The sequence below is a fragment of the Filicampus tigris genome, chromosome 4 (assembly GCF_054856515.1).
Source record: "Filicampus tigris isolate MCC_2025a chromosome 4, RoL_Ftig_1.0, whole genome shotgun sequence".
NCBI lineage: Eukaryota > Metazoa > Chordata > Actinopteri > Syngnathiformes > Syngnathidae > Filicampus > Filicampus tigris.
Window position 1 is genome coordinate 21,271,515 of NC_141220.1, and position 22,570 is coordinate 21,294,084.

General features: G+C 41.4%; 2 protein-coding genes across 3 annotated transcripts; both read right to left on the reverse strand.

The window, feature by feature from the left end:
* Positions 1 to 10: 10 nt before the first annotated feature.
* On the reverse strand, positions 11 to 19,227 carry tdrd12 (tudor domain containing 12). 2 transcript variants are annotated; one of them, XM_086027709.1, is made up of 35 exons: positions 19,044 to 19,227; positions 18,688 to 18,740; positions 17,610 to 17,774; positions 17,393 to 17,529; positions 16,896 to 17,012; positions 16,774 to 16,829; positions 16,621 to 16,706; positions 15,391 to 15,592; positions 14,558 to 14,610; positions 14,340 to 14,413; positions 14,213 to 14,266; positions 14,087 to 14,138; positions 13,169 to 13,242; positions 12,008 to 12,070; positions 11,814 to 11,892; positions 11,591 to 11,698; positions 11,320 to 11,502; positions 11,086 to 11,239; positions 10,717 to 10,844; positions 9,920 to 10,111; positions 9,725 to 9,853; positions 9,093 to 9,210; positions 8,668 to 8,807; positions 8,365 to 8,594; positions 7,476 to 7,557; positions 6,745 to 6,926; positions 6,348 to 6,555; positions 5,359 to 5,451; positions 5,127 to 5,281; positions 4,804 to 4,865; positions 4,636 to 4,702; positions 4,266 to 4,379; positions 2,483 to 2,636; positions 2,312 to 2,372; positions 11 to 1,907 (listed from the first exon to the last, which is right to left on the reverse strand). In XM_086027709.1, the coding sequence occupies exons 1-35, from the start codon at positions 19,225 to 19,227 to the stop codon at positions 1,825 to 1,827; spliced, it is 4,092 nt and encodes a 1,363-aa protein (XP_085883835.1). In that variant the 3' UTR covers positions 11 to 1,824. The 2 variants fall into 2 exon arrangements, with proteins under 2 accessions (XP_085883835.1, XP_085883836.1); XM_086027710.1 differs by lacking the exon at positions 19,044 to 19,227 and having other exon boundaries at positions 18,688 to 19,035.
* On the reverse strand, positions 19,221 to 22,032 carry faap24 (FA core complex associated protein 24). The gene is made up of 4 exons (XM_086027716.1): positions 21,883 to 22,032; positions 20,710 to 20,852; positions 20,494 to 20,649; positions 19,221 to 20,068 (listed from the first exon to the last, which is right to left on the reverse strand). The coding sequence occupies exons 1-4, from the start codon at positions 21,977 to 21,979 to the stop codon at positions 19,817 to 19,819; spliced, it is 648 nt and encodes a 215-aa protein (XP_085883842.1). The 5' UTR covers positions 21,980 to 22,032; the 3' UTR covers positions 19,221 to 19,816.
* Positions 22,033 to 22,570: the final 538 nt, after the last annotated feature.

Here is a 22,570-nt window from a genome sequence, read left to right on the forward strand (position 1 = left end):
AGGCAGTACAAGATGTATTAGTTATTTACTGATTTTTACAAAACAAATTGATATAATTGAAAATGCATGCAAGTTTAATTTTCCTGATCAAAAGATCTTTTTTTTCCCTTTTTGTGAAAAATGGGCCATTCTGGCCATATAGTCCCTTTGATTTGTTCCGCGACCACATTTAAATCAAAGCCCTTGCATCTCAAATAATCTTTCACCATTGAAAGTAATTTAAATGTAATGGATTCATAAACCAAGGTTCCATTCTATCTACAGCGCCATGAAAAAGTATTTGCCCCCTTCTAAAATTCTTGTTTAGAATCATCAAGCAAATGTAAATATCAAAGGCAAAGTAAACATAAAATGCAATTTTTAAATGGTGATTTTATTTAAGGTAAAAAACTAAAATATTCAAAGTCTGACAAAATGAAGTCGGCCAACATATCTCAAAAAACTAACAAAATACCACAATCCAAACAAATTCAAGGAGCAAAGCGGATATGGGTTCTACTTAATGACTGCATAACAACGACTGAAAACACATCAGCAAGTCAACTTCTGCATGGCTTAAAAAGACAAAATGAATGTTTTGGAGTGGCCTATCTTAAGTGGCATAACCTTTAAAATGCCATCCATGCTCAAAAACCCTCACATGGCTGAATTAAAGAAAGTCTGCAAGAAAAATATCTCCAGAGCAAGGTTATTATAGTCAACAAAAACTAAATAAAAATAAAATTGAAAAAATATTTTCATTAACAAATCCATATATCCATTATCCGAGCCACTTAACCACACAAGAGTTGCGGGCGTGCTGGAGCCTATCCCAGCTGTCATCGGGCAGTAGGCGGGGTACACCCTGAACTGGTTGCCAGCCAATCGCCGGACATACACAGACAAACACCCATTCACACTCACAATGACAATCACCTTGGTGACAATTTAGAGTGTTCAATTAACCCATAATGCTAATGTTTATGCAAAAACGTACGCACGGGGAGAACATGCAAACTCCACGCAGGAAAGTCAGAGCCCGGATTGGAACCCTAAACCTCTGCACTGTGAGGCGGATGTGCTAACCAGTTGGCCGCCCTTACTTACTAAATTACACAATATTTAGTGATTTTTTTTTTTATCATGCACTCGATCAATACTCCACAGCGAAAAAACTAAAACAAATATTAAAACTAATAAAACAAAGCATTTAAAAAAAAAAAAAAAAAAAAAAAAAATCAACAAATTTTCTCAATAAACTAAAAGTAAGTTTAGAAAAAAGTCAATGTGAAATAAAAAACAAAATCCCAAACTATTACAAGATTCATTGTCAATTGGTTGTTGCGGCTGAGTGTGGCCCAACCAGTAATTAGGTTTAGGGAGCAAATACTTTTCCACTCAGGGCCAGGTAGCATGGCATAATTTTTTCCCCTTAATCAATAAAATAACCATTTAAAAACTGCTTTTTAAGTTTACTTTTACATCTTTGTCTGATGTACGTTTTTTTTTTTTTTTGGATGATCTTAAAGTTAGGAGACGATGCAAAAAAGTGAGAATTTGACAAGCGGGCAAATACTTTTTCACAGTATCTATCTGTCTAGTTAAACAAGGTCTCTAAATGATAAATCAGTTATCAAGATGACAATAACTCATGTCACCATCTTTGTTTTCTACTTCTTTGGTCACATCTCAACAAGGTTGTCGAGTTGTTGTCAGACTTCTAGAATCCAAACGTCTTCTTGTACCACTCAAGTCGTCTGACACTCGCACCGTCATCACGGAATATTCACAGCGGTAGGCCTTGGTTTGCGGTCTCCTCGCGGCATGAAACGACGACAATTGTGTTCAGCATGTGGAGTCGCTGTCAGTGCTGCTGTACCCGTTGAAAAAGTGGCCTTCTTCTCCCGTGTCGCCCACAAACGCTTCACCTGAACAACAAAGCAGCGTCACATGGATGAAGTACACAAAGCCGTACTTGAGGCCAAACAGACTTTGAAATAGTTTTGATCCCCAGCATTAACTTGCATCAAATTCCACATAATTGTTTTAAATTCTGAGGAATGTGATGCATATTTGAATGCAAGTTTTTCTTTTTGTCAAAATATGTATGTAACTGTGTTTTTATAAACTAGCTCTTCGCTGTTTGCAGGCGTGTTGCTACAGCAAGGAGTGCAAGTTAGCGGGGACGCACTTTAAACTACCGGTACGCTAGGCAGGCATCCCCCCCAAAAAACCAAAAACAAACCTCATCATGATGAAGTATGAACTTGAATTCATTGATAAACTCCATAAACTTCCCACGCCTATTAACGAGTGATTTAAATGGTCTTACTATGAGTTGACACGGTGTCTTCCTCCTCCAGATGTTCCATGTCGTAACTCACAAAAATGTTCTGTGGGAACCCAGAACCAACAAAAATAAATAAAATATATATATAAAAAATAAAACTGAAGCTGAAATGTTGCTTTGACGGTAATGTGAGAAGTTTCAATCAAACAGCACCTTGCTCCTGAGAAGCGTAGGCCAGTAGCCACGCTCTCCTTTGACCAGCGTAAGGACGGGCTCATTGGACTTCAGCTCCCAGTGGCAGTGCTCAGCCAACACGGCCGCGTGGAGATCCAGATCCACTCCGTAGTGCCGACCATTCACAACGCCACTAAACACACACACATGCACACAAGTGAAGACTTCTAATGTACTCTGCTCACTCTTTATGAGATTTGAATCTCAGGCCAAAGCTATGTATATAATATAAATATTGCTTTGTCACCAGGTTTTAGCATTTTGACAAGCAACATTATTATTGCATTGGGGGAATAATACAATATTGCATTGAAGGGAGGCGTTTCATTTTGTCAGGCTAGTCTAGTCTAATGGCAAAAGGGGGCTTTGCTGCTATCTAGTGGCATTTATCATCAATAAATCTTTGTGTTATTTGGCTTTGAGCTGTTGTCAATTACTTGCAGATTTTTGCTTTTCCTTTCCCATAATCTATTTTTGTCATGTTCATCCCTAGCTTCTTAATAAGATGCTCTGAAAGACACTAAACATGAAAGCATGCGTACTATTTTTATTCATTTATTTTTACGCAAAGGGTTGTCTTTATTCTTGTCTTAAAAAACAAAAAAACAAAAAACTGGGACGCAACGTGACTACAACAGGAAAATGTGGGTCCCAGTGTGACAACAGTTGAGAATCACTGTTTTATTACACGCTTGAGAAAAACAAACGCTAACAATCAAGGGAAACTAAATGTGACATCAAACATTCTTAAGAAGACACATTAAGTCTGTTATGTGGTCAATTTAAAATACAAAAAAACGTTCTTTAACTGCCAGCGACATGCAGTGACAGGCAGAACAATCAAACCCTTAAAACATCTGACATTCAAATCAACAGAATCATGTCAGTGTTCAACTAAACAGGTCCATATTTCTGTCGGAGAAAGTACATTTGGGAGTAAATAAAGATGAGATCATCCTCATTGCAATTTACAGTGGTACCTTGACAAGTTGCATTCGCTCTGTGACCAAGTTCACATACAAATTTACTTGAAAATCAAATCAGTTTTTCGATGTTGAAATTAAAATGCTACTAATCAGTTCCGCTTTTTAATGAAGAAAAAAAAGCATTGCATTGAATAAAAAAAAAAAAGAAAAAAAGAAAGTAAAGAATCAAGATTTATAAAGTGTAATTACTGTACACACTGTAGGGTTTGGATGTTCAATGTAAACCTTTAAGGCACGTGGTTTAGTGTGCGACATCGGGACCTGGAACACATCGTGCGTGTGAGCGTCCGGGCGTGAGTGGTGGCTTCAGCAGCTCTCTGCGAGTGTTTACATTTTGTATTTTACGGTTCGTCCCGTTCAATAAACCATGGCTCTATCAAAATATAGAACAAAAATCAACCAAGCGATGACTTCTAATTGAAAAATTCGTAAGTTGGGCCACTTGTAAGTCAAGATGCTAATGTAGCAGAAAAAAAACCCCAGCAGGTTCAAATAATGAGGTGAGCTCAAAGGAGAATCAAAATGGAGTCAAAATCAAACAATCCCGCAGACGGACTCCAAGTGACAAGTCGGGTGAATATGATTAGAAAACAAGCATGCGTGTCCCATGCTGATGATAGCATGATCATCCCCCTCAGGCAAAGTAAGCCTTGCTAAACATGTATCCACTGCCTCCAGTGAACAGAGCTCTGGCCAAAAGGCTCCAGTGACCGCCATGTGCAGAGTGAAGCGCATGAGCAACGAGCGGCGTCAACGCCGCCGCCGTTCTGACAGACCTGTATACCGCGCGGTCGGGGTGGAAGTCGCAGCGCTGATTCTGCGGGTCCCTCAGCTTCAGCGTGACGCTCAGTGACGTGGACGTCTGGTACCAGCGGACCTGCGGGTGCAGACTGACACACGGCGGCATCAAAGTGGCACGCATCAAGTCTCAGCGTGGCAAGTCTGGATGCTACCGCAATGGTTCTCAAACTGATTTGTCCACCCTCACACAAGTTTAAGCTGTCCCATGACCAGGCTTCGAACTCAATTTTCTCGCATGACAAATTTCCAGACCTAAACCCCAATTTTACTTGCTACATTTTTCATTTAGAAAAATAGCACCGTATTGTATAAAAACAGTAAAACGGTCCTTCTGTACTAGCATACCTTTTGGTCATGTGACCGTCCCCATGACACATCTGATTGTCGTTTTGGTTGACGCGAGCAGGAACGCCTGAACACATCACAAGCCAACATGAAACGATGTGAGCTTGATCAGAAACTTTAGGTTAGCCTGTTGCTGCATTCAAAATGTCAACATGCAAGACTTTTTACCGTCTTTGTCATTAAGATGAGGAGTCTGGTTGGTTGTTGTGTCAGGACCACTTTCAGTTTTGCTGCAAAGTCAAAAAACTTCCTGTCACTCTCTTTTTGAACACCAAACAGCTTGTCAGAGACCTCTCAGCTGAGATAAGCTCTAGCTCACCTTTGACCCAAATGAGGATAAGCATTGGAGAAAATGGACTTATGGATTATGAGTACAATAAAATAAAATTAGCCACCCCCTCCCCCCTCCCAAAAAAGTGATGTCACCAATATCAGTCTCAGAACAGTCCAGCAGGCTGCTGGATCCTGACATTCCTTACAAGCTTCCTTACCCACATGCATGATTGGTTGCCCCTTCCGGACTGATTAGCTTCAGCTGGCCCAGATGATCTGGGTTTCGTTCGGCCATTCCCGTATTCAAAATGAGGGTGGCAACGTTGTACTCGCTAATCACAGTCTTCATACCGGCCACTCGACTCTCCAGAACCTCCAAGAAGCACAACGATCAAGATGGTTTTCAATGTGTCAACGCACCATCTAGTCAGTGACAAGTTGACAACATACCATAATATCCAGAAAGACTGTGTTTCCCAGACTGAGGACAGCTCTGGCTCTGTGCTTAACACCTTGTATCTTCTGGCTGATGGCTCTGGTCACCTGACGGTGTTCAAATATTGTTCACAACATTTTCATTTCCTTTCCATTTTGGGTGAATTACGTTTTCTGGTGTAGTGCAGATCACTCTGTATTTATGGACACCAGGTTGCGCCCTCCCAGGATCACGAGTAACCCGTTGGCCTGTTCTAAAAATATTGCACCAGTGATGGGACATTGTGACTTCTAGGAACGTGATCATTTGAAAATGTGAACACTGGCAGAGACTTAAAGAAATAGTGTTGCATTTTGATATTTATCTGCTTTGTAATGATTGTGAGAAATCATTAACACGATCAATGTGAGGAGTTAGAGTTGATGAATCATTTTAAGCTATCAAACTGGAAGCCCTTTGCGGTAATCAGTACCCAAGAAGTAGTTCTGACTTTCAAAAATGTCGGTGACCCCTGCTTTAGACATTAATTTACCCACTAATTTGCTGTTCACAGCTGGTCGCTCTCCACCTAGTCTTCTGTGAAAAGCGTACTAAACACAGAAGCACTTTTTCTGGTGATTAGCTTAGCAATTAGCATTCTTGTGCTCGCTCTGTCGGTGTTGCTACTCCTCGTCAGCCTTCATTGATAATGATGCTTATTAGAAATGTATCTTATTTATCGCCACTGAGGTGAGAATTAGTTACTTAGACGAAGGGACCTATTCAGTGCGGGTGGATAATATTTAGCCGCCCAGGCTAGCAAGCGCGGCTCATACCTCGTGCCTCGGTGCGGCGCCTGTTCGTGCCAGGTATCCGCCCTAGTTTACGAACATGAGCTCGGCCGAAGCTGATAGTTTGCATGAGCTGCTAGATGGATTACAACCAAGCATTCCTCTTGAGAAGCTTGGAGATATAAGTAAAAAGTGTTGGGAGCAAAAAAAAAGTAGGCCATGGCCTCGGGTACCTTGGGATGCCAGTCAGCCTCCGCATCGCCAGGCTTCACCTGGCATAAGATCATCTCCACTGCCTGGCCAGGCAAAGAGTGGAATTCCTCTGGCAGCCGCAGGATCTGGTGGGATTTGACTTCTTCCACTTTTCCGATGTCAATGAAGCAAACGAGGACAGTGAAAAATAGGCGGCCTTTGGTGTCGGGGACAGCAAGGACTTTCACCCTGCAGGAGGAGGAGGAACTATGCTAAGCATCACACGGACGGAATTCACAGAGTGCAAACCCTCACTATATCACAAACAAAGGTTTCTTTTTTTAGGTTTTTCTATATTGAGATTCATCGCCTAGCATGGGTGGGTCTAGGACGTCTCACTCGATAAATGGAAGTACACTGTAGTGTGAAGATCAAGACCTGTGGAAATTGTTGTCATCATGCACAGTGTATAAGGCTCCTTGTAGCACCTCCTCAGGACACGGCTTGCTGTCAGCATAGTAAGACGTCATGTTAGCCACCATGCTGCCAAAGACATTGCCCTCCTTCTGGATTATACGACCATAGAAGACGGACGCAGTCTTGATGTGGAGAGGCAACACCTGCACACAAATCACAGGCATGTGTACAGTGATCCTTCCATATTCACCATACATTAATTCTTCTGGGTTTTTTTTGTTTTTCTTAAATCCCACCATTGGTGCTTTTTCGCTATTCACCACTAAAGCAGAGTATTACTGTAGTCGGCCTGGCTGTCTTTGAAAAACAAATTTTGCTTTCTGCACTTGATATTTTACATGACACTAGTAGCTTTATAGTCAAAAGTATTAACTCTTGGCAACCAAACATGACATGACGACACCATCTGATAGTGAAAGGTCGTTTGACAAGCTAATCCTCCCATCATGACTTTGCCATTGCCAGCATGCACGACTATACTGGCATTATAATAGATCCTAATTCATTACTTTTATGTTTTAGTCTTGAAACCAAGCATATAAAACAAACAACAATTAAGTCTGTCAAGTCTTTACGACTCTAATCAAGTCCAACTTTAAACCCTAAGTCTTCTGAGTTGTTGTAAAACCCCAAGTCATCAAAACTTGACTTCAGTCCTCCATCTCTGGTAGGTAGAATTGTGGCATAGTAACCTCTATGAGTCCAGAATCAGGAAGTTTGGACTGATCCAGTTGAGAGTTGAGCCTGTGGCGATCTGGACACACGGCGCTGAACCTACACAGAAAAACACACACACACACACACACACAATCTACTTAAATTCAGTTGGGGATACTCCGCCTCGAGATGAAATTTCAGCATGAACCTTAAACGAATGTTGTTGTGCCACAACATGCTGGGCAGCACTGAGCTCTACTGGCTGTAGATGTGGCATAATTAAGACAGACAGAGAAGTTGTCCTTCCAAGCAGCAATAATTATATGCCTGTGAGTGGTGATGTACTGTATGGATTGGTTGAACATTGTGGTGTTTGAATATAAATTTAATTCTCTTTTGTTTGGATGTGATGCTGCGCTGTGAGTAGTTTGAAAGTTGATACTTACCATAACATCAATGCACGAAGTTTAAGGTAAAAAAATGTTGTTGTTGTTTTTTTTAATCCATCTGTGTGACCTCTTTCTTTGCAACTATCACGTTATAACATGGAGACCCGCGGCTATCAAGACGAAGCAGCCAATATATGTACAAATTAGTCTTACGGCTAAATTTAGCTGTTGCAGCTTTTAATGAGGTGCACAGTACAGTACTCAAATTATATTGATACTAATACTAAGGAATATTTCTTAAATACACGTTTTAATAAGTTTAAATGTGTTTTTGTTTAGGGTTGTTGGCGGTGCAAAACTGTTTTAATGTTTTTTTTTTACATAATCTCTTTATATTGTTTTTTGACATTACTGTGGGTGGATATGCAACAGTGGTTCACTTTATGTCTGACATTTCCTAACGTAAATATTTGCACAAAGCATGAGCATCTGTATTTTTCATTTTCATACTGTATGTTGTCTGGTGGCTTTAAACCTGCACATTCCAAAGCTCTTCAGGTGGTGACAGAGTGGCCGCTCAGTCTTCAGCTCCTCTCGGGCCACGTCGGCCGCCTCTGCGAAAGAGAGCAGCTCTGCAGGGAGCAGAGCCTGGCTTCGTTTCAGGTAGCGCACCAGGCCACCAACGTGCTGCGCATTCTTCTCGGAAACCAGCAGCAAGGACCTGCAGACTCGACGGACTTTCGCCTTAGAGTCTTGGGAGGAAGGCTTGAGATGGAAAGCAGAGACGGCATTAGAGCCACATCCGGTCAAGATCTACGACACCTGGTGCTGGGCTTACAGGGTCTGTGAGCTTTCTGAAGTTGTTGCTCATGCAAAAGAGTCGGCTTCCAAAGATTTTGGGTGAACTTGGGAAGTCAAAATGGACCACACAGGTGGCATCTGTTAGCCCCAAACACAACAGGCACTCTCTGGTGGTGACTAAAACAAAACAAAAACAGCGCAAAAATCCCCTGTTTAGTGTTAGCACCAGTGTGATTTTTTTTAGTTTGATTTAGTGATTTTGGTTTTTAGTTTCCACTTTAAAAAGCAAAAAAATAAAAATAAAAAATCACATACAGGTATACCTAGAACAGGGCTTTTCAATCTTTTAGAGTCAACTGCTTTTCTTTTGTCTGAGACAAATATTTCTCAAGGAGACAATACTTATCCTGACCCAGAGGACGTATATCAAAGTGTGAGGATGTGAAGTGTGTCGTGCTTTACCCAGAATGACGTGTGTGCCAGGCCCAATGCTTTTGGCCCACTGCTGAAGCACACAGTCCAACGTGTGCATTAAAACCGGGTGAATCTTCAGACAGAATGCTGATTTACAGCTCACAGCCTGTTGGGAGACAAGAAAAGATCTCAAAATAATAAAATCTCAATTTTACACAAAAGTCAGACTTCAATTGAATTTTCTACCCTTTGCTTATAGAGAAAGCCAAGTTTTTGTCCTTGTTTTTTCCGGAAAACAAGCTTTGAAATTGTTTTTTCCCCTCCCAGCATTATTATACCAAGGTGACCTCATAAATGCTGTACATTTATGGCTTGAAAACACATACCTCGGGTGTAAAGTGTCAAACGTGTGGACAATTCACTGCTTTTCCACTGTATAAATGGGCAACATGTCTGGCAATGTTCAGCAATCAGCACCAAGTTTTTAACACTAACAGTGCTTTTGTAAATTCGGTTAGTGGATGCAGTGCAAGTCAGTGAGGATGCAGTAAAGGAGCAGGAAACAAAAAGTTATTTGGATGAAAAAAAAAAACATCCTGAAAAATGTAATCAATAAAATCAATCAAACTGTGCAGTGATCCAATACTTTTTCAAAACACAGTCTTGCCATTGCTACTTACCTTGTGTACATCTTCAACCTCCTCAGCGGAGTTGCAGATGATGAGAGTCTTCTGGCCGACGTCAGGGTTGAAATCCAACCCACTCAACAATGTGGAGATCTTGCTGTTCTCCAAGGTCATGAAGACAAGCTGTGACAAGATGACGTCATCATAATCATGATCCAAGCTACAGGGTCAAAGTTCCTTTGCAGTGACCTGCTGCACATTGCCGTACAGCGCCGCTTCTTCCGGAGCTGCTATGACGACACAAGCGCAGGGCATGTGCTCGACCACCAAAGCCTCCATGTGACTCGTCCACCGCTTGGCCACAGCGACCAGCTGCTGTGGACTTGAGGACATTTCCTGGCGCGAGATGACCTTCTGATAATGCTGCAAAATGCTCTCCATCTGACAAGAGGAGTAAGCAATGATGCTTTAGGTGTCATTAGCAATGAAATGTTTTCCAGTATACCAATAACTGTGGTCAAATTCCAAAAGCTTCATTTTACAGTTTCAATTCTTAATTACAAAATGATTGCCGGGGATATATTCTAAAACACCAATTCTAGTTGAAACAGAATATATATTGGTCGATTTATGGCTTAGACACTCACCAAGAATAGGTGATAAACCACAAATACTGTATGTATAATGTATTTTTATAGATTTTTCCTTCCTACGATCTATAAAAACTTGGGCTGTTCATTCAATTAAAATGTTAATCGCAAGTAATCACAAATTAATTTCACATTTTGTTCTATGGAGCGTGGTTGTAGCCATTGCAATTTCCAATATCAAAAAAGTACATAATTTAGATTTGATTTGGATGTTTTTACATTTAAAATGAAACATTTTACAATGTTTTTGCAGTGTGTATCAGATTTTTTTTTTTTTTACATTTCTTTTGGTAAAATTGTGATAATAGTGTTAATTGTGATGAGAAATGACCATATTTTTTCCATCTCTTGATACAATTTGACATGACAAACTTTACACCACCACCAAGGTGTCACCTGCTCTGGAGCCAGCGTGAAGAGCTGGTCAGCCTCATCCAACACAAGGTGGCTCAGACGCAGGAACAGAAAGCAGTGACATGACAGAAGACGCACCAGGCTGAAGGGAGTGGTCACTAGCAGCAGGCCTGTACAAGAAAATGTAAGAAAACAAAGGTAAAGGGGCCATAGTGAGTCTAAAGACACTTACACACTGCAACTATTCTGTGCAACGCCCACGGACGTAGTTTGGTGCCTTTTCCGCTTGTCCGGACATTAAGGAGGCCGCAGTTCCACAATGTGTGTTTGTTACCGTTTCAACTGCAAGGCCCAGCTTTGCTATGACGACAACGGGGTGGAGGAGACGACGAACATGTTGTAGCAACTTACAGTCTTTGGGAATCTTGAAGCCTTTGGCATCATCTTTTGCACCACCGAGCAGCGCGCTAGTCGGATTGAGGCGCCGGGTAACCTTGCTCTCCTCTAGGAGGTCGCAGACCAGCTGGACTTTCTCCCAGCCGGGACACAGCACCACTGCTACTGGCTACAAGTGCACACAACACAAGCTGCTTATTTTCATTCTGTTAGTTGACGTATTGTGTGATACTTGTGATATGTGCTCACGCCCGCTCGAGAGGAGGAGATGGTGAAGATAGTGCTGAGCAGAATGTGACTGAGGAGGGGTGGCAGGTAGCTTTGGGGCTGGTCGGCGGTGTGCGAGATGACCACGGTGTTGTTCCCTCGGCCCACGGAGGGCCAACTAAGAAGGTCCGTAGGAGACAGGCAGACCTGCTTCCTCTGCAATGTCTAGACACAAAGCAGAAACTGCCCCCTAAAGCTTGAGTCTAAATATTAGCTGTAGCTCTATTAACAATCATAGTAGGTCATTATCTACCCTGCAAAGGGTCACAGTGATGGGGGCGTCATCCAGGCTTGAGCACGGCTCAATTGGGACAACAGAGTGCACCAGAATTCCGCCCATCTTGGGAGCGCTGGGAGGCACCTGACAACAAATGATCGACATCACCTTCTTATCTTGATAATCATTTCTTCTAACAAGGTAGAGTGACATGGACTTGAATTAGCTAACCTGGCTAAGGAAATAAAAGCAAGCCTACCGGGTCATCTTCTTCATCATCATCATCATCATCATCTGACTGAAATTTCAAAGGCTGTGGATTCAACCACTCCGAAAATCTCCAAGCAGCAACGAGAAATGAAAGGGTTCAGATTAAATGTAGTAGGGCACTCACGGAGCAACGTCAGTCGAATAGGACTTTTGATGATTGTAAAGTATTTACAAATGAAACACCTTGTGCATGCCGAGTTGCCGTCGCTCCTCTTCCTCACGTTCGATTGGGTCGGAGACAGTTTGCTGAAACATGCACACAACGCCTTCAGGCTGATGTTTCACAGATTTGATTGCTATATTTTCATTTTAGATGAGGTATTCTCAGACTTTGGGGATCCAGGGACTCATTACAGGTTTATTTATTTATTTACTTTGGGAAACACCTCATAATGCTAACGTCAAATAACATAACTAGCGTAATTTCTCGAGCATGAGACGCATTACCAGAAAAAGAAAAGAAAAAAAAAAAGAGGGGTGTTATCATACATTGCGTTACAGCAAAAAATGAAAATCACATAGTATAGTACTTCCCTAGTGCATTGGGCTTGTAAAAAAAAGGTGTACTTTCAATACCACATATTTAATGTCAAATGTATGTAATGTAATGGTTTTGACATAAACTACAGTAGCACGTGTATCCAGAAAAGTCAGGAATTAAAAGGTTATTTAAAGAAGTCTAAATGTAATGTTAAATGCATATTTAAGACAAAAACATTTGTGCTGTTACGAGAACAAAGCTGTACTTTGTACAGCAGTGAAAAGCTTCAATCTCGCGAGTCGTTTTTTTCTGCAAGATACAGTCAAAATAATATTCAATTTAAAGCTTAACTAAGGAATAAAATCACATTTTAAGTGAATTACAAAAGGACACATTTATTTTAGTAATATTACATCCTCACTACTATAAAAGACACCTGTAATCTCTAAGAAAAAAAAAAGACTATTTCTGTAGTGTTCTTGACGAGAACCAGTTTATTAAATTAGGGGTTTCAGATTTACAGTAATTGGTGATGATGTGTAAAACATATCAGAGCTTTTAATTGGCCCAAAACTAAAATAGGGAAGAAGAATGTATTTAGTTTTATCAGTGTGCCTGTACCTTTATGAATGGTCTTTAATTTCAATGACACAACAGACAGGTTGATTGCAAATCATTTTGCAGACCCTCAAGCTACAGCTCACAGATTCCTAGGTTTCCAGGCACACCAGGTTTGAGGACCACTAATCCAGAAAGCCTGCGCTGATATCTCTTTTTTTTCCCCCGTGTCACTGTTTTAGTTTTTTTTTTTCCTGTGTCACTGTTGCTGGAGTATCAAAAGTGGTGTCGAATTGGCCGCTTACACTTCCTGTCCTGGGCTGGATGAGCTGGAGGAATGTTGAGATGAACACTCAATCAACTCCTCAGGTTGACTCACCTGTAACGTTCACATATGACGGTAATTACCGTTGTGTCTGACTTATTTTTAATTAGGGCTGAACGATTATGGAAAATAATCTGATTGCGATTTTTTTTTTTCCCAAATAACTGCGACTGTGATAGGAGTTGCGATTTTTTTTTTTCTACAGCTCTGGTGTAGAAAATATGTAAACGTGGACTGCACATCTTAATTCATTCACTCAACTTAAAATATAGACAGATATATAGATAAAACATACAGGTATGGAATTAAAGCTTACCCGATCTTCATTTAGTAACATCGCACACGCCACCCGGTAGGAAATGTAAAATAATGACTACTTATGATGCCACCGGGCATGATGACCACTCGGCAGCGCCTCAACAGCTTTCCGTCCACCTTTTAGTTCGGAACACAGCCGAATTCATCCTCTTAATATTTGACTGCTTGACAATTTTGCACGGATGGGTTTTTATTTGTTGTGGCTCAAGGAGCCGCACACTCACATGTGTGCGTGTGTTCAAACTTTGAACTTTGATCGAAGTCAACGGCGGCACGCACCGACCCCATGACAAATATTTCCTCACACCCACTCCGACGGCAGCCAAAACATCATAAAAATGACAACACACGTACACAGTGAGGGTTTTTCCCCACACACGGAAAGTTTTAACCATGCGAGGTGAAAAGGATCAAGCATACTGTAGCTGCGGCAGCGTTAGCTTAGCGTTGGGTGAATCCCCCTCCTCCCTACTCTGTCAATAAAGTAATGACGTATTCGCGTCTTTTCAAATCATAATTATATTGCAAATGCAATTAATCGTTCAGCCCTATTTTTAATTATGCTTTATATGAAACTCACACTTGTCTCTGTCTCATTAAAGCTGCATGCCGGATTGAGGAACCTCATGAACCTGTGCAACCATCAACCACAGTCATCAGCCGCCAGCCACTCAGACGAAAGCATGACCGTGATGTCATTACTCACCTGAACAGACTGAGGTAGGACTTGAACGTGGAGTCCAATTTGTCCGGTGACACACTGAAATGACACTGCCGTCACATGAATTGTCTTTCTTTTTTTCGTTACCTCATTCATGCTGATGCACTTTCACCTTGCTGACTGGCTGCCTGGTAATGCTTGTCCATCTGGGATTTTTGAGCTGCTGGTTCCCTCACACCCTGGGCTCTGAAAAACAGCGACCAAGGTTGGATGCAATGTGAATACAACAGGTACAACATGAAAACGAAATGAAAACAACATGGATATGTAACAGACAAAATAAAAACAAACTGGATGACAAGTTCGTCACATTCACTAACAAACACTGACCTGAGGGGGTGCTGTCATCCCGTCACAGCCTCCCAGTCTAGCTCCCAGCATCACTGAGGGTCACATGACATTAGGTTAATGGAATCAACATCTCAGAGGTCAGTGGTTGTTGAACTTCTGACACGACCAACGTACCACCATCATGACCAATGTCAAATTATAATAGTGTAGGTTTTATCAAAAAGAGACAGAGCAACACTGCTTGCATTCGCGGCATTGAAAATAGACTGTAAGGTAGCTCGTGTGCTGTGCTTTTCCTGTTTGATGTCAACCACGGACATACAAAAACTGTCTTTTGGTTGTTAATAAACTTGAGTTCACTGACTAATGCCTCCGTAAATCATAGTAGACGCTACAATATGTTAGCTTACCACAACAGGGCATTGCGTTACATCAAACACACACGGTAGCCTGTGTGTGCTAGCTGTGTGCTAATGCTAGCTTCCAGACACGATTGTCCTTATTAGCAGAAATAAAGTCGGGCATCAGCCACGTGCTTCCTTTTTAGATGCTCGTCTATCACTGCCGTGATGCCACGAAAGGGAGGTTTGCAGCGTTTTACACCCACTCTCTTTAACAGAAGGTGGCCACAGGCTGTTATGCACCCAAAATATTTGCCAACCACCAAATAATGTCAACATGATTTTGAGGTCCAGCCCAAGGTCTTATTTTAATATTTACAAGTCACACCTGAGTATAAGTTACAGGACCAGCCAAATCATGAAAGAAAAAGCATGACTTACACTTCTAAAAAATACACTAGTACTTTAAGATTAAATGTGATTTAAAACTGAACCATAGACCAATTCAGAAGAAGCTGAACAAGTTTTCACCTGGAGGAGGCTCAGTTTCCACTTGTGTTAATGGCACTGGAGCAGCCACGGCCTGTGCTCTGGGCTTCCTGGCAGGCTTGTTGAGATTGCGGTGTGAAAATCTAAAATGCTGAACATTGAGCTGCTCCAGCTTACTGCCGTTGGAACAGTCTTGGCTATGAATGGCAAACCTCTTGGACACCAGCTCATCATTCACACAAATCTGCAAAAATAAAAAAGGGGGGCTGTGTTAGCTCAATAGGTGTACTCCAGCCTTATATCGGACATATGAAGCAACTTTTTCATGTGTTGAACTTGTATGCAAACAGCTTAATGTCTGGGGTGCCTACTGACTAGGGTTGGGCATCGTAACCTACTGTTTTTCTTTAGAAAGAGAAAAATAGATATGACAAACTACACTGGATTTGAAGGGCAAGCAAGGCAAATGTATCAAATCAAAGCAGTCTATGGAACCACATCCTGTATGTATGTGTATAAATGCTGCAGCTGTGTATGCTATAAACTAAATATTAGCTGGTTATGTGCATTTGTGTGTTGACTAATTGTTTTAGTTCCAGTTGAACTTGTTGGCTCAATGTTGGCATTAGCCGTACTTAGCCGATTCCTTTTTTAAATGATCCCCATCGTGTTGCCATGAAAGGCAGGTATGCATTGCATTTAGTACATTTGGTGAAATTTGCCGGAACTTTCGGACTCTGTTGCCAACACGATTTAGCCCTTACACTCCTTTACCCACAATGCTTCTGTTTAAATCACATATGACCCAGGTTACCACTACTGCGCATTTGCATTGCAGACAGTAAAAACAGCCAGCGGGAAAAGAGTGAGATGCTGCAGTTTTGAAAGAAAAATAATGCGCCAAATAAATAAATATATAATTAAACAACGCGTCGACGATAAAAATTAATTGTCGACAATTTTTCATCATCGATGTGGTTAGTTGACTAATCTTGGCAACCCGCACAATGCCATGATGGGGTTTGCTTTCCGATTTTTTTCCTTAGAACATTTTATCTAAGGGATTTTCTATTGATATCGATCACGTGTCAATCGCAATACATATTGATAGTGAATTAGCACCCAGTCCTATGATATGTCTCCTTTAAAGAAAATTGCTTTCATGTGCACTGCTCGGAGATTGGATGGGAATGACTGCCCCCAAATGGACAATCGTAAAACAAAACATGTACACATTCCATACGTTAAATGTTTTTGTTGATGTGAGGTGACCTTGATGCCCTTGATGCTCATGTAGAGCTCGATGGCGGTGGAGTTGGACTCTTCCTTCAGTAGAACAGCCTCAGTCTGACTTGAAGCTTTGACATGAGGAAAAATGTGTCAGCGATGACCACTGAAAAGAATTGCATATGTCTTGAGGCTCACTCTTGAGAAGGTCACGTATGTAGGATGTGGCCGAGCTGTCCCACCGGCTAGACGGCCTGCAAATAAAACACACAATCACAAGCAGGCTGTATTGCGGAGTTAGTGATGATGAGCACTCTTACACCAGCTTGGCCTTCTCGCAAACAGACACTTGCAGCGTCAGGGGCTTGATCCTTGCCAGGTGGAACCTCCTCATCCAGAACGGCAGCTGGAGGAAGTCCTGCTTGACACGTCGGATTCTCAAATGAGGATAAGAATACAACTTTAGACATCAGCTGCCACATTCTGACACACCAAGTACAACACTAGCCCTCTGCTCTACACTAGTTTTCTTTTACACTAAATAACTGTTTATATAACGTTTAAAGTGTAAGGGACATGAAAAAAAGGTTACCCTAAAAACATTGTAAGGAGTACAAGTACAAATAATGAGATTCCAATAATTACTTTGGTAGAGATGTAATGAAAAGGCCTCAAAAAAGATGGAGAAAATTCAATATTTTCGTGAATGTTGAATGTTTTTTGTAATTAAATTTTTCAACTCATTCGAATTGTCATTGAAGCCCTTATATGAAGCAGGCAGAGAACACAAACAGTGTCGAGTCGACTACGGTCTTACTGGCTGAGGAGGACAACCAGAGATTCTCCATGGTCCAGCAGGTGACAGCAAGCAAGAGACGTATGCGAGTCTGAAACAATGGACTGCAGACTTGCCCGGCACCACATCTTCATCTGGGACCAGTACACCACACACACCTGTGCCGAAAAGACACACACAACCACTAAGAGAAGATACACACGCTTCCATGAGACACAGCTGACTGAGCAAAGCTTACCTGCCCCTCCTCCAGTGAGGAGGGCGTGATCTCACACTCATCACTGGCGACATCATCGTAGAAGTCGTTCATGTGTGCGAACAGCTCGTTGTACTGGTGTTTGCCTACCGCCTCCATACCACCGACTCTATCCAACTGGGCCCAGATGCATGAAGGGTCCACCAACTGCCATATTGGAAACAGGTACACTCACATTATGTACACTCACTGGTGAGAAGCCATAAATGCCAACTTTTACCTCTGCGATAATTTATTCATACGACTAGTACTAAACAATACGATTAATGTCACAGCTAATCACCATAACATACTATTGCTAATTTAATTGAGAGTAAATATTGCTTCCTTAAACCAGCTGAAATCACTCTCATGTCTCTATGACAATGTAACACTCCCCAACAAACCGAGGCAAAGGCCACCCCACAGTCTCATGCCAGTTAAAGGTATTTTGGTACTGTACAGTATATGGAGTTCTCTCATTCTTCCCTACAGGATTAATAGAACCATAGTTACATACTGTTAGTAACTTTCATTTTTCCAAGCCTTCGTCACCTAGTTTTTACTCAAGCAGGGTTCAATTGGTCTGGTAATGTGCAAGAAGGGTGGTTTGAGACCTGCTCCATATGCCTTCAGATAACTTAATGTATGTTGTGAAATGGTGCTGTCATTTAATTGAATTACATGGACCTCTCATTTCATGCTCACATAGCCTGGACGCAGTTCATGCTCCTAAAAGGCAGAATTGGATGTTTACATAAATCATCTCGATCACTGGCATGAACATCTTTGACCTTATCATTCTGATAGGATAGATTGAACATGCGTACATGTGCTAAAAGATAATGGTGGTGACTTTATTTTTGGGGGGACATTTTCGACGCACATTAATGCAGTCTTGGAAGGAAATGGGTCAAACGCAGACATAATTTAAAACAGACACATTGTTATGAAGGATTAAACAATTCTAACTTAAATTAAATATTTACACTCACTTCAAATCCTTTATTTGGTAAATTACATCGACGATGATAGAAATGTGGCAAGAAAGCCAGGTGACAATGATTAGGGCTCATCTTACCTTAAAATTAATCAACTTGGACATCCTCTTTGGCCTAAAAAAACTTGCTTGGTCTGAGAACATGAAAAAAGTACAATAAGCGTTATTTGTGGAACGAATGCTAAGTTACTTTGTCAAACGACGGCGGGCGATTTCACAAAATGGCCGCTAGCTAACAAGCCAACATTAGCCCGCGACTTGTTTCCGTTTGTAAAAGACAAACTACGCCCCATTACTTCAACTCGACGCGATACATACAGATGTACTTGTTATCATTAGAGCGATCTTATCATTAGCTCTTTGATTCCGGTCGATATGAAACTGAATATGTAGAACGGCTGCAGATATAAAAGGATAATAGGAGGGAAAAGAAACACCTGTGCAGTCAAGTGTAACTGTGTAGTTGACCACCAGAGGCGCTATCTCTCTGACAACACCGCATGTTCGTGTAATTGTCATCTGTTGGGAGGGAAAACGGCGCAAATCGTGGCAACTATACTTTCCTCGATTACAATATTTAAAACTATTGTAGGCGAAAGAAAAAGTGGTCAAAGTACTCATACGCTGTACTTACGTAGAAGTAAGTACACATCAATCAAATAAAACTTTTATTTAACCAGACAAAGAAACCCATCAAGACGAAGGTCTCTTTTCTAACCATCAATTTTGCCAAGGAAGAAAGATAACTAGTGTCAATACAACACCAAATGCACAGAAAGTAAGCACAACCCAAATAATTGTTAAAAAACAATTAAAAAAAAAAAAGTATGGCGAAACACGAATTCAACTCGTTTACTTGAGTAACGTAAACAAAATTTAAAAAATGCACACTGAAAGTTCTTCAAGTAAATATGAATGTGTTAATTACATACAATGCTTGTTTTGATAACTTTGCACAACAAACAAGAAAACAGCATACAAAGTAGTTTCTTTCTTTTAAGTATTGAGAATTTGTCAAGCATCAGAAGAATATGCAAACTCCACCCAGGAAGACTACAGCTGATATTCAAACCTCAAACGCGGAAAATGTGGCAACCTCTTAATAGCTCCATTCGTAAAATCCATACGGCACACGTTCAGAGGTTTTGCCACAAAACATCCCCGTTCTGTCCAAGTACAAGATGCCACTAGTCTCCACAGTGGCCGCGTGTCATCTTCCTGCCGCAGTGGACTTGTGGAAGAACGTGTGGATGTTTTGAGCGGCGGCCTGGCCCACGACGGCCTCCAACTCTGCGGCGGTGGCGTTGCACACCTGATGGATGCTGGAGAAGCGCTCCAACAGGGCCAGAGCTTTGACCCGGCCCACCCCGGGAACTTGCTGCATCGCTGCCAAGACCAGCGGGTCCAAGAGTCCGGATGAGCTCTTTCTTCTGAATGGGTTCTCCTTGCCGTCCGTGTGAACCTGCCGCCAGAAAGAAGAACACCATCTAATATTTAAGGGACTGTGTTGGGAATCATTCACTCATTCCATAATGATTAGGGAGTAAGGAATGAAATTTAAAAGTATATATTTTTTCATGAATCTCACTGGGTGGGCAGTCTGTCAATCTGGGTGGGCCTGTGCACACCTCAACCAACCCATGTTCTACTGCTGATTACTAAAAAAGGGAAAACGCTAGAATTTTTTTTTTTTTTTTTTAGACAATACAATACAATACAATACAATACAATTTTAGACAATTACCGTAGTCAAAAAGACCTCTTCCCTCCCCCCAACAATTTAACCAAACTATTCAGGGGAAATGCTTGTCTTCTGAAGACTCAGGTACACAAAGCAAAGCTGGAGAGCAACCTCAGTCATCCGGCATTAACGAAAAGTGACATTACCATTTGAAGCAGAAGCTGTGACGCCTCCGTCTGCCCGCCAACCGGCAGCAGTGTCAAGCCTAGCTCTAACACAACAAACTTCTGGACGGCCCAGAAATACTGCTCGACCAGGCTGGTTTTCTCCACTAGGACCAGCTCCTGGAAGCTGCTGCAGGCCTGCAACGCCAACACACAAACTCAGACTGAAAACTAAACAGGGGAGAAGCACAAACTCACATTCCTGTAGCGAACCAGCTTCCTCTTGTAGGCGGCGCCTGTGATGACATCACACTCAGAAAGGTAGAGGATGCAGCTCTTGTTTGGGAGGAGGAAGTCGGCCACACCAAGCTCGCTCTCAAACAGGATCTTCACACCTCCAGCTGGAGCAGAGAAACAGGATTGTTTCACAGAGATTTGGTTCTAGACACATTATAATGTACACGTTTCAAGATAGTTGCTAAAAATGTGCAAAAAACTGACTACTATGTAGTCCTCAAATGTGGAGGTAGAGTGTTTCAATTTCCTGTTTTTTAGGGGGGGAGTGGCTAAAACGGTACCACGTGACGAGCGTTGGAGGGGTTAGGCATGAGTTGCCCCTTCGCCACGATAAAAACATACGCGCTTTCATTTGCATCAGCGATTATCCTGTGCAATTGCCACCTGCAGTTAGCCAAAAATACATATTTCCAATAAACTGATGGTGGCTGCGTTAAGGTGCCTCGTTGTCGGCCCTGAGTGCTCGCACATCATGCAGAACAAAGACGAGAGCGAGTAAGGGGAACTTTTTTCTTACTTGATAGCTTATTTTATATGCTAAGAAAATGGATGAATTGATTAATTTTCACTTCACAGGGACTTTATATTGACATTATTTGTCAGGATGGTGTTTTTTACTGAAATGGTTGTTACAAAAGGCACACATTATGTCAACTTAGCTATTTGGTGGCTTTTATTTAGAGACTTTAACACGTCCCCTCTAGTGGGAATATTTCCGGAAATGTTAGTGAGAAAATGTTAGTCTTCAAGAAACACACAAAATGACAGTTCGTTTTAAGATGTTACTTTATTGAGAGGATCGTGTTTACATTCGTGTTACAACAAAGGCCACACTTTTTTTTTTCCAAAAGCAAAAGCTTATTTTTTAGTTAGGACAGGCAGAAAGTGACACATCTCCATTCACACTAAAATACCGCATTTCACATTTTGAAAGCAAACATGCAGTTGGGGAAAAAACGTTTCGTTGTGTAAACATGCCATTAACACGTTTGAAATAATATCAGTATTTTGCCTTTTCTAAATACTAATGGAAAAATCTGCAAAAATCGGATTTTCGTGAGAAAAAAAACGAAATTGTGCTTTGGAAAATTAACGTTTTGAGTACTGTAGTACATTACAATTTAACTTGTTTACCTTTCAAGCTTTGAACAAGCGACGAGCTTCTCCACTTCTCGCTAGCGATGACATGTCCGTAAGCAGGGACGCTCAAAGTCGCTTTTTTGCTGTCCATGACGTCGACCAACGTCTACATAGACTTATTAGTCTGGACAAGGTGAAAGAAAAAACATAACTTCGCTATGTCAACTCTAGCCATTCAATTTTGTTTTGAGGCGCCTTGTCTTTTTCTCGTCTTAAAAATGATACTGACGAGGACCACAAGCAGCATGCCGCCCCTTGGTGGGCCGGGGCGCTATCACAGCCTAATTAAATGTTACGGTCTCTGATTTTATTTTTATTTTTTTTTGCTTTTCTTAAAAAAATACGAGAACATTTTGCATTATGTTGTATCTATAGACACAGATTTTCTTCAATGACATTAGTCCATCTTTAAGAGTGGATTGAACCAAAGAATATATGAACTCTACCCAACCTCTTTGATGATAAGCGGTTTGGATAATGGATGGATACCCACGGAGGTAGAACTAAACATGTTGAGTAAATTCAATTACTTGCTCTACACAAATGGCAGATACATTTCTAAAGTCATGATTAACTCTGAAACATTTTTTAATGATGCTGCTATTATTTGTTTGGTTATAAGCATGCTTGCATGAATGCACCTTGGTTGGTGTCTACATGACTATGAACCTTTTCAGAATAT

Excerpts from the sequence above, each read along its gene's own strand:
- tdrd12 (XM_086027709.1), bottom strand. The coding sequence starts at position 19,227 with ATGAGTACTTTGACCACTTTTTCTTTCGCCTACAATAGTTTTAAATAT. Across the intron at positions 16,830-16,895 it reads TGCGAGAAGGCCAAGCTGGT|GCCGTCTAGCCGGTGGGACA; the intron begins GTAAGAGTGCTC and ends TTTTATTTGCAG. Across the intron at positions 5,452-6,347 it reads AGGCTGACTGGCATCCCAAG|GTGACCAGAGCCATCAGCCA; the intron begins GTACCCGAGGCC and ends GAACACCGTCAG.
- faap24 (XM_086027716.1), bottom strand. The coding sequence starts at position 21,979 with ATGGACAGCAAAAAAGCGACTTTGAGCGTCCCTGCTTACGGACATGTC. Across the intron at positions 20,650-20,709 it reads AGCTGGTTCGCTACAGGAAT|GCCTGCAGCAGCTTCCAGGA; the intron begins GTGAGTTTGTGC and ends TTGGCGTTGCAG. Across the intron at positions 20,069-20,493 it reads CACAGCTTCTGCTTCAAATG|GTTCACACGGACGGCAAGGA; the intron begins GTAATGTCACTT and ends TTCTGGCGGCAG.